The 12695-nt window shown below is 38.7% G+C and overlaps 1 protein-coding gene across 1 annotated transcript in view; it reads right to left on the minus strand.

Annotated features, from left to right (window-relative positions):
• Positions 1-2178: 2178 nt before the first annotated feature.
• Positions 2179-12695, minus strand: part of LOC138371659 (uncharacterized) — a 142221-nt gene continuing 131704 nt past the window's right edge. The window contains exons 4-5 of the mRNA XM_069336660.1: positions 4388-4517; positions 2179-2299 (exon numbers count right to left, since the gene is read on the minus strand). Coding sequence (XP_069192761.1) covers positions 2179-2299; positions 4388-4517 — 251 coding nt within the window. The remainder of the gene's footprint in view (positions 2300-4387; positions 4518-12695) is intronic.

Below are 12695 nucleotides of genomic sequence, written 5' to 3' on the forward strand. Positions count from 1 at the left end.
AATGGAAAAATCAATTCTCCAAAATTCATTTTTATTTCTAGTCTGACGCGACACATGAACGCGTTTCGTAATAACTTATTACATTTTCAAAGACTATTAGTTTACACACACACAACTATAACCTGCAAACACTAAACAGAGTTCTTACTATGCTATGATTTAAACAGCTTTCATTTTATTTTATACCCGCATTGTGGGGTGAGATGATATGTTACAATAGTTTTGGATGGGGTGAACAAAACATTCGACACAGGACAGAACACGAAACAATGGGTATTAATTGGGTAAAATGATGGTAAGAATGGAAGTAACTGCAGAGGGCCTATTGGCCCATATTTCTTGATGCTTCTATATTGGAGCGGCTGTTGATTGCTGGTGTTGACTTCTTGATGTGTAGTGCCTCGCAGATGTCAAGCTGCCTACTATCGCTGTATCTATCGATGATTTCTGTGATGTTTGCTAAGATTTCTCTGGTGATAGTCTGGTTGTGGGAAGAGATTATATGTTCCTTAATTAAGCCCTGTTGCTTATGCATCGTTAATCGCCTGGAAAGAGATGTTGTTGTCTTCCCTATACACTGAGTTCTTTGAGGCTTACAGTCCCCAAGTGGGCATTTGAAGGCATAGACGACGTTAGTCTCTTTTAAAGCGTTCTGCTTTGTGTCTGGAGAGTTTCTCATGAGTAGGCTGGCCGTTTTTTTTGGCTTTATAGTAAATCGTCAGTTGTATCTTCTGATTTTTTTTCTGTAGGGATAACGTTTCTATTAACATTATCTTTCAGGACCCTTTCCTCCGTTTTATGAGCTGTGGAAAAGAAGTTCCTGTAAAATAGTCTAATAGGGAGCAAAGGTGTTGTGTTAGTTGTGCCTTCAGAGGTTGCATGGCGTTTCACCTTCCTTCTTATGATGTCTTCAACGAAACCATTGGAGAAGCCGTTGTTGACTAGGACCTGCCTTACCCTACAGAGTTCTTCATCGACTTGCTTCCATCCTGAGCTGTGGTTGAGAGCACGGTCGACATAAGCGTTAACAACACTCCTCTAATACCTGTCTGGGCAGTCACTGTTGGCATTTAGGCACATTCCTATGTTTCTTTCCTTAGTGTAGACTGCAGTGTGGAAACCTCAGCTCCTTTCCATGACTGTTACATCTAGAAAGGGCAGCTTCTCATCCTTCTCCATCTCGTAAGTGAAACGCAACACAGACTTCCACTAAAATGCCTCCTTCAGCTCCTGCAGATGTCTGACATCAGGTACCTGTGTAAAAATGTCGTCAATACCTGTCATACCTGCAGTATATGGCCGGTTTCAAGTTCATGTCGACTAAGATCTTTTGCTCGATGGTACCCATGTAGAAGTTCACAAACAGGACACCTAGGGGAGAACCCATGGCTACCCCATCTACTTGCTTATACATGTGCCCATCCGGGCTCAAGAAGGGTGCCTCTTTAGTACAAGTTTGGAGTAGTTTCCTTAGAATGTTTTCTGGAATGTCAAGAGGAGTACAGGCCGGATCACGATACACTCTGTCCGCTATCATCCCGATTGTTTCATCCACAGGTACGTTGGTAAACAGTGATTCTACGTCCAACGAGGCTTTTATCCCTGTGGCCCGTGTTCCCTGCAGTAAGTCAACAAATTCCTTTGGAGACTTTAGGCTGAAGGCGCAAGGTACATAAGGAGTCAGCAGGCCGTTGAGTCGCTTCGCCAGTCTGTACGTGGGTGTGGGTATCTGGCTGATGATTGGCCGAAGTGGGTTTCCAGGCTTATGTGTCTTGACATTTCCGTACGCGCAGCCAGGTTTATATTCCCTAATAATCTTTAGCAGGTGGAGTCCGGATTTCTTGGCGTTCACAGTTTCGAGCTTCCTCCTTGACTGTCTCTCTGACAGTCATGCTTCCTCCTTGACTGTCTCTCTGAGAGCCATGCTTCCTAATTGACTGTATATCTGACAGTCATGCTTCCTCCTTGACTGTCTCTCTCTGACAGTCATGCTTCCTCCTTGACTGTCTCTCGGACAGTCATGCTTCCTCCTTGACTGTCTCTCTGACAATCATGCTTCCTCCTTGACTGTATCTCTGACAGTCATGCTTCTTCCTTGCCTGTATCACTGACAGTCATGCTTCCTAATTGACTGTCTCTCTGACAGTCATGCTTCCTCCTTGACTGTCTCTCTGACAATCATGCTTCCTCCTTGACTGTATCTCTGACAGTCATGCTTCCTCCTTGCCTGTATCCCTGACAGTCATGCTTCCTCCTTGACTGTCTCTCTGACAGTGATGCTTCCTCCTTGACTGTCTCTCTGAGAGTCATGCTTCCTAATTGACTGTATATCTGACAGTCATGCTTCCTCCTTGACTGTCTCTCTCTGACAGTCATGCTTCCTCCTTGACTGTCTCTCTGACAGTCATGCTTCCTCCTTGACTGTCTCTCTGAGAGCCATGCTTCCTAATTGACTGTATATCTGACAGTCATGCTTCCTCCTTGACTGTCTCTCTCTGACAGTCATGCTTCCTCCTTGACTGTCTCTCGGACAGTCATGCTTCCTCCTTGACTGTCTCTCTGACAATCATGCTTCCTCCTTGACTGTATCTCTGACAGTCATGCTTCCTCCTTGCCTGTATCACTGACAGTCATGCTTCCTAATTGACTGTCTCTCTGACAGTCATGCTTCCTCCTTGACTGTCTCTCTGACAATCATGCTTCCTCCTTGACTGTATCTCTGACAGTCATGCTTCCTCCTTGCCTGTATCCCTGACAGTCATGCTTCCTCCTTGACTGTCTCTCTGACAGTCATGCTTCCTCCTTGACTGTCTCTCTGAGTCATGCTTCCTAATTGACTGTATATCTGACAGTCATGCTTCCTCCTTGACTGTCTCTCTCTGACAGTCATGCTTCCTCCTTGACTGTCTCTCGGACAGTCATGCTTCCACCTTGACTATCTCTCTGACAATCATGCTTCCTCCTTGACTGTATCTCTGACAGTCATGCTTCCTCCTTGCCTGTATCCCTGACAGTCATGCTTCCTAATTGACTGTCTCTCTGACAGTCATGCTTCCTCCTTGACTGTCTCTCTGACAATCATGCTTCCTCCTTGACTGTCTCTCTGACAATCATGCTTCCTCCTTGGCTGTATCTCTGACAGTCATGCTTCCTCCTTGACTGTTTCTCTGACAGTCATGCTTCCTCCTTGCCTGTATCTCTGACAATCATACTTCCTCCTTGACTGTCTCTCTCTGACATTCATGCTTCCTTCTTGGCTGTCTCTCTGACAGTCATACTTCCTCTTTGGCTGTATCTCTGACATTCATGCTTAATCCTTGACTGTCTCTCTGACAGTCATGCTTCCTCCCTGACAGACTTGATGTAAGGAATTTACACCAAGTCTTTCGCACTTCCCTGAGTGCTTTATCAAGGTCTGAGTGTGCGATTAGGACGAGACTTACATCTGAACGTCTAATCACGTTGAGATGTATGTTGAGATTGAGATTAGACGTTGTGATGTATGTTTCGTCCTAATCACATACTCAGACATAGACAAATCACTCGGGAAAGTGCGAAAGACTTGGTGTAAATTCCTTATATAAATTTCACAAGTATACATGTGTAGGTTTTTATCCCAATACTTAGGTTCTTATGCCTATTCATCAGAACATAGGATGCTCTATAGTCTTCATGACTTAGTGCTTTTCATGATATACGTACTAGCTTATTTCAACATTCCTAACTACAACATGTGCCAGTAGAAATGGTTTAGTGGCATTTTGGATAACTCGATGGGAATTTCTGCCGAACACACAAACGTGGATGGTTAGCGTCTGTTTAGGTTATTTTTGTTAAGCCTCACCGAAATAATAATGCATAAATAAACCATTTATATATTATGGTGAAAAGGACCTCTATATGTACCATGATGTTGGGATAAGGGTTTATGTTTTTATTGTTGAATAAAGTGCAGTTCTCATAGATATTTCTTGCAAAAGCTACTTTTAAATCTGATTTAACATTTATTGCAACCTAATTCAATCATATTTTAGTTCAATATAATTTATAGTATACATTTCCAAAGAACTCAGTGAAAAACACTTATATATAATAATATCAATAACAACAGGCATTATTTCACAGAAAAAATATGATTGTGTAGGTTGAATGAATGGATATTGTTATTCTGATTTTGTATCTTCGTTTTGCCAAGGTGAAAAATAAAACAGTTTCCTATGTAATGAATGCTGAAAGATTCTTAATTTTATATCTATCAAGAAAGAATATTTTTTTTTTTATAAAAAATTAAAACAAATAATCAAGTGTATGATTAGAGTAAATTAAAAAAGAGTTTTTGAATGAACTTTAGAATGCATGTAGAGATGACAACGAGAATGGTAAATACCTGTCTCTCTGGCAGGTGGTGTTTCCAGACTGGTGTCCACGAATGTTGTGTCCAGGTTGTGGGAGAGACATAACACTCACACTGCTACTCACAACCTCCATCAATACTTCCACTTCTTTCTTGATAATTTCTGTTAACATATCAATTATTTATGTTTAAATTTAATTACAAATATTTAATGCAATATAATTTCAATTTAATATTTAATATATATATATATATATATATATATATATATATATATATATATATATATATATATATATATATATATATATATATATATATATATATATATATATATATATATATATATATATATATATATATCCGAGTGCCGGCGGTGGGGTGGTTCAAATAGCCTCGGCTATCACCTCATTATGCCTGGTCGTGATGGTCAAGTGGATTAAGGGGTCTGGTACATACCAGTTGCGTGGCTCCTGGGAGTATGGGTTCGAGTCACTTCTGGGGTGTGAGTTTTCAGTTGCATATTGTCCTGGGGACCATTCAGGCTTGTTCGCATTTGTGTTCCTCACGTGTGCCCCAAAGAATGAGGTGATTTGGTAAAATGCTATGCCCAAGATTACTATCCGAGTGCCGGCGGTGGGGTGGTTCAAATAGCCTCGGCTATCACCTCATTATGTCCGGTCGTGATGGTCAAGTGGATTAAGGCGTCTTGTACATACCAGTTGCGTGGCTGCTGGGAGTATGGGTTCGAGTCACTTCTGGGGTGTGAGTTTTCAGTTGCATATTGTCCTGGGGACCATTCAGGCTTGTTCGCATTTGTGTTCCTCACGTGTGCCCCAAAGAATGAGGTGATTTGGTAAAATGCTATGCCCAAGATTACTATCCGAGTGCCGGCGGTGGGGTGGTTCAAATAGCCTCGGCTATCACCTCATTATGTCCGGTCGTGATGGTCAAGTGGATTAAGGCGTCTTGTACATACCAGTTGCGTGGCACCTGGGAGTATGGGTTCGAGTCACTTCTGGGGTGTGAGTTTTCAGTTGCATATTGTCCTGGGGACCATTCAGGCTTGTTCGCATTTGTGTTCCTCACGTGTGCCCCAAAGAATGAGGTGATTTGGTAAAATGCTATGCCCAAGATTACTATCCGAGTGCCGGCGGTGGGGTGGTTCAAATAGCCTCGGCTATCACCTCATTATGTCCGGTCGTGATGGTCAAGTGGATTAAGGCGTCTTGTACATACCAGTTGCGTGGCACCTGGGAGTATGGGTTCGAGTCACTTCTGGGGTGTGAGTTTTCAGTTGCATATTGTCCTGGGGACCATTCAGGCTTGTTCGCATTTGTGTTCCTTTGTGGAACTTTGTGGGTGGAAATTTTTATTTCTAGTCTGACGCGACACTTGAGCGCATTTCGTAAAACTTATTACATTTTCAAAGACTTTAGTTAACGCATACACAACTGAATAGAACTTACACATCTCCGATTTGTTTATATCTACATTTGAGTGGGGTGGATGGGGTGAGGTGGTATTAATAGGGTATTAATTCCATCAACACAAGACAGAACACGAAACAATGGGTATTGAATGGAAGTGATTGTAGAAAGCCTATTGGTCCATATTTCTTGATGCTTCTATATTGGAGCAGAGTCTTGAGGTGGGTAGAATATAGTTGTGCATTAGTTGGCTGTTGATTGCTGGTGTTGACTTTTTAATGTGTATTGCCTCGCAAACGTCAAGCCGTCTGCTATCTCTGTATCTATCGATGATTTCTGTGTTGTTTACAAGGATTTCTCTGGCGATGGTTTCGTTGTGGGAAGAGATTATATGTTCCTTAATGGAGCCCTGTTGCTTATGCATCGTTAAACGCCTAGAAAGAGATGTTGTTGTCTTGCCTATATACTGGGTTTTTTGGAGCTTACAATCCCCAAGAGGGCAATTGAAGGCATAGACGACGGTGATCTCTTTTAAAGCGTTCTGCTTTGTGTCTGGAGAGTTTCATATGAGTAGGCTGGCCGTTTTTCTGGTTTTATAGTAAATCGTCAGTTGTATCCTCTGATTTTTGTCTGTAGGGATAACGTTTCTATTAACAATATATTTCAGGACCCTTTCCTCCGTTTTATGAGCTGTGGAAAAGAAGTTCCTGTAGTGTCCTTCGTTACCTTGTAGTGTCCTTCAAACTAAATTCCAAAGGGTAACGAAGGACACTACAGCCGAATTGAAAGCAAAGGTCAACAAACTGATTGAAACTGTGAACGCCAAGAAATCCGGACTCCACTTGCCAAAGATTATTGGGGAATATAAACCTGGATATGCATATGGAAATGTCAAGACACACAAGCCTGGAAACCCACTTCGGCCAATCATTAGCCAGATACCCACACCCACGTATAGACTGGCGAAGCGACTCAACAGCCTGCTGACTCCTTATGTTCCTTGCGCCTTCAGCCTGAAGTCTCCAAAAGAATTTGTTGACTTACTGCGGGGCACACGGGCCACAGGGATAAGAGCCTCGTTGGACGTAGAATCACTGTTCTCCAACGTACCTGTGGACGAGACAATCGGGATGATAGCCGACAAAGTGTATCGTGATCCAGCCTGTACTCCTCTTGACATACCAGAGAATATTCTAAGGAAACTACTCCAAGCTTGTTCTAAAGAGGCACCCTTCTTGAGCCCGGATGGGCACATGTATAAACAAGTAGATGGGGTCGCCATGGGTTCTCCCCTAGGTGTCCTGTTTGCAAACTTCTACATGGGTATCATCGAGCAAAAAGTCTTAGTCGACATGAACTTGAAACCGGCCATATACTGCAGGTATGTTGACGACATTTTTACACAGGTACCTGATGTCAGACATCTGCAGGAGCTGAAGGAGGCGTTTGAGCAGAGTTCCGTGCTGCGTTTCACTTACGAGATGGAAAAGGATGGGAAGCTGCCCTTTCTAGATGTAACAGTCATGGAAAAGAGCGAAGGTTTCCACACTGCGGTCTACACTATGGAAACGAACATAGGAATGTGCCTAAATGCCAACAGCGACTGCCCAGACAGGTACAAGAGGAGTGTTGTTAACGGATATGTCGACCGTGCTCTCAGCCACAGCTCAGAATGGAAGCAAGGCGACGAAGAACTCTGTAGGGTAAGGCAGGTCCTAGTCAACAACGGCTTCTCCAATGGTTTCATCGAAGACATCATAAGAAGGAAAGTGAAACGCCATGTAACCTCTGAAGAGACAACTAACACAACACCTATACCCCCTATTAGACTATTTTAAAGGAACTTCTTTTCCACATCTCATAAAACGGAGGAAAGGGTCCTGATAGATATTGTTAATATAAACGTTATCCCTACAGACAAAAATCAGAGGATACAACTGACGATTTACTATAAAACCAGAAAAACGGCCAGCCTACTCATGAGAAACTCTCCAGACACAAAGCAGAACGCTTAAAAGAGACCAACGTCATCTATGCCTTCAAATGCCCTCTTGGGGATTGTAAGCTCCAAAAAAAACAGTCTATAGGCAAGACAACAACATCTCTTTCTAGGCGTTTAACGATGCATAAGCAACAGGGCTCCATTAAGGAACATATAATCTCTTCCCACAACCAAACCATCGCCAGAGAAATCCTTGTAAACAACACAGAAATCATCGATAGATACAGTGATAGCAGACGGCTTGACGTTTGCGAGGCACTACACATTAAAAAGTCAACACCAGCAATCAACAGCCAACTAATGCACAACTATATTCTACCCACCTCAAGACTCCGCTCCAATATAGAAGCATCAAGAAATATGGACCAATAGGCTTTCTACAATCACTTCCATTCACTACCCATTGTTTCGTGTTCTGTCTTGTGTTGATGAAATTAATACCCTATTAATACCACCTCACCCCATCAACCGCACTCAAATGTAGATATAAACAAATCGGAGATGTGTAAGTTCTATTCAGTTGTGTATGCGTTAACTAAAGTCTTTGAAAATGTAATAAGTTTTACGAAACGCGCTCAAGTGTCGCGTCAGACTAGAAATAAAAATGAATTTTAGAGAATTGACTTTTGAATTACCACCAACAGTGAAAAGATATGTGCGAAAGATTGAGAAAATTCGTGTTAGAATAATTAATCTTACTTTTTCGGTCATATTTAATAATATATATATATATATATATATATATATATATATATATATATATATATATATATATATATATATATATATATATATATATATATATATATATATATATATATATATATGTATATTTCATTGAATATGACCGCATATTCTGTATTTATTATTTTCTGGTTTAGGGCTTCTATCCCTCTAACTATTTTCTTAGCATCAGGGCTTAATTGAAATAGGAGTTCTCCAAAACTCATTTTTTTTACTTTTAAGGTGAAGAAAAGAAGTGATTTACTGTAGAGTGTATTACACTTATTTGTATAATTTGCACGACGTTTCGAACCTCCATGGTTCATTCTCAAGTGAACAGATCTTACAATACTAGTTGATTTTATACCCGCATTAGGTCAGGTGATAATACAATGAAGGTGAAAACATGGGGGGATACATAAGGGATAAACATAGGGGCTGCAGAAGGCTTATTGGCCCATACGAGGCATCTCCTATCTAAACACAAAGATTAATCCAGTGTAATTGGCCTGTCATGTTGGACATTGTCTTCTGTGTTGGCATCGATATGTTCTTGTCTTGTCCTTACTCTCATGGTGGGTAGAGTAAATAGTTCTGTGATTTGGGTGTTCATGGTAGGTCGCTCTATTCTTATGTGAATTGCCTCAAGAATTTGTAATCTTCTTGAATCTTGGGTTTTGTCTATTATGCAAGTATTCTTGTTCAACATTTCTCTTGTTAGAGTAATGTCATGGGCTTGTCTCATGTGATTCCTAGGGGCACCAGATTGAAGATGGCATGTCAAACGCCTCGTCAGCTTTGTCGACGTCATACCTATGTACTTACATTGAAGGTTACATCCTTCGTGGGGGCAAGTGTACATGTATACAACGCTTGACTGCTGTAGAGGGTTCTCCGTCGGCTTCGGGCTGTTTTTGATAAGGAGTTCGGAAGTCTTCTTGGTTTTGTAGAATATTATCAGGTTTATGTTTTGGTTAGGAGTAGTGCTTTTTACTCCTTTACGGATTATTTCTTTCATTATTCTTTCCTCTTTTATATGTTCACTGTGCATGGTTGATTTGTAATATAATTTTATTGGGGGTGTTGTGGTTTCTGTTCTAGGTTCTGAATTATACCAACGGTCCAAGTGTCTTCTTATAGCAGCGTTTATTTCCGCGTTGCTATATCCGTTGTTCACCAATACCTGAGTTACTCTTTCAAACTCTCTACTCACGTTGCTCCATTCAGAGCAGTGGGTAAGCGCTCGACGAATATAAGCATTGAGAACACTGGCTTTGTATCTTTGGGGGCACTCACTTCTACCGTTCAGGCATAATCCTATGTTGGTGGGCTTGGTATATACGTTGGTGCTTAAAGAGGTTCCTGTTTTTGTTATTAGTGCATCCAAGAATGGCAGACTGTTATTTTCACTATTTTCATGTGTAAATCGGAGTACTGACTCTCTCTCTAGGTGTCTTTTTAGGTCAATTAGTTCATCTGAGTCTTTTACTATTACGAATATGTCATCTACATAACGGCAGTATACAGTTGGTTTTTGTCTGCTACTGAAGACCCTATCTTCGATGGTTCCCATATCACCTTCATTGTATTATCACCTGACCTAATGCGGGTATAAAATCAACTAGTATTGTAAGATCTGTTCACTTGAGAATGAACCATGGAGGTTCGAAACGTCGTGCAAATTATACAAATAAGTGTAATACACTCTATAGTAAATCACTTCTTTTCTTCACCTTAAAAGTAAAAAAATGAGTTTTGGAGAACTCCTATTTCAATTAAGCCCTGATGCTAAGAAAATAGTTAGAGGGATAGAAGCCCTAAACCAGAAAATAATAAATACAGAATATGCGGTCATATTCAATGAAACATGTTTGAAAGAAAACCTGCTGCCAGTATACACCTATATATATATATATATATATATATATATATATATATATATATATATATATATATATATATATATATATATATATATATATATATATATATATATATATATAAATATATATATATATATATATATATATATATATATATATAAATATATATATATATATATATATATATATATAAATATATATATATATATATATATAAATATATATATATATATATATATATATATAAATATATATATATATATATATATATAAATATATATATATATATATATATATATATATATATATATATATAAATATATATATATATATATATATATATATATATATATATATATATATATATATATATATATATATATATATATATATATATATATATATATGCGAACAAGCCTGAATGGTCCCCAGGACAATATGCAACTGAAAACTCACACCCCAGAAGTGACTCGAACCCATACTCCCAGGAGCCACGCAACTGGTATGTACAAGACGCCTTAATCCACTTGACCATCATGACCGGACAAATCGTGACCATCGTGATGGTCAAGTGGATTAAGGCGTCTTGTACATACCAGTTGCGTGGCTCCTGGGAGTATGGGTTCGAGTCACTTCTGGGGTGTGAGTTTTCAGTTGCATATTGTCCTGGGGACCATTCAGGCTTGTTCGCATTTGTGTTCCTCACGTGTGCCCCAAAGAATGAGGTGATTTGGTAAAATGCTATGCCCAAGATTACTATCCGAGTGCCGGCGGTGGGGTGGTTCAAATAGCCTCGGCTATCACCTCATTTTGTCCGGTCGTGATGGTCAAGTGGATTAAGGCGTCTTGTACATACCAGTTGCGTGGCTCCTGGGAGTATGGGTTCGAGTCACTTCTGGGGTGTGAGTTTTCAGTTATATATATATATATATATATATATATATATATATATATATATATATATATATATATATATATATATATATATATATATATATATATATATATATATATATATATATATATATATATATATATTATTATTATTAAATATGACCGAAAAAGTAATATTAATAATTCTAACACGAATTTTCTCGATCTTTCTTATGTTCCTTTTCACTGTTGATGGTAATTCAAAGATCAATTCTCCAAAATTCATTTTTATTTGGAGAATTATCAATTTTGGAGAATTGATCTTTGAATTACCATTAACAGTGAAAAGTAACGTAAGAAAGATCGAGAAAATTCGTGTTAGAATTATTAATCTTACTTTTTCGGTCATATTTAATAATATATGTCTACAGGAAAGACTGCTACCAAAATATACTAATATATATATATCTATAAATATATATATATATATATATATATATATATATATATATATATATATATATATATATGTATATATATATATATATATATATATATATATATATATATATATATATATATATATATATTAGTATATTGTTAGCAGTCTTTCCTGTAGACATATATTATTAAATATGACCGAAAAAGTAAGATTAATAATTCTTTGTAAGAAAAATAATTCTAACACGAATTTTCGCAATCTTTCGTACATTTCTTTTCACTGTTGGTGGTAATTCAAAAATCAATTCTCCAAAATTCATTTTTATTTCCAGTCTGACGCGACACTTGAGCGCGTTTCGTAAAACTTATTACATTTTCAAAGACTTTAGTTAACGCATACACAACTGAATAGAACTTACACATCTCCGATTTGTTTATATCTACATTTGAGTGGGGTGGATGGGGTGAGGTGGTATTAATAGGGTATTAATTTCATCAACACAAGACAGAACACGAAACAATGGGTATTGAATGGAAGTGATTGTAGAAAGCCTATTGGTCCATATTTCTTGATGCTTCTATATTGGAGCAGAGACTTGAGGTGGGTAGAATATAGTTGTGCATTAGTTGGCTGTTGATTGCTGGTGTTGACTTTTTAATGTATAGTGCCTCGCAAACGTCAAGCCGTCTGCTATCTCTGTATCTATCGATGATTTCTGTGTTGTTTACAAGGATTTCTCTGGCGATGGTTTGGTTGTGGGAAGAGATTATATGTTCCTTAATGGAGCCCTGAATCTTATGCATCGTTAAACGCCTAGAAAGAGATGTTGTTGTCTTGCCTATATACTGTTTTTTTTTGGAGCTTACAATCCCCAAGAGGGCAATTGAAGGCATAGACGACGTTGGTCTCTTTTAAAGCGTTCTGCTTTGTGTCTGGAGAGTTTCTTATGAGTAGGCTGGCCGTTTTTCTGGTTTTATAGTAAATCGTC

The sequence above is a fragment of the Procambarus clarkii genome, chromosome 36 (assembly GCF_040958095.1).
Source record: "Procambarus clarkii isolate CNS0578487 chromosome 36, FALCON_Pclarkii_2.0, whole genome shotgun sequence".
Taxonomy (NCBI): Eukaryota; Metazoa; Arthropoda; class Malacostraca; order Decapoda; family Cambaridae; genus Procambarus; species Procambarus clarkii.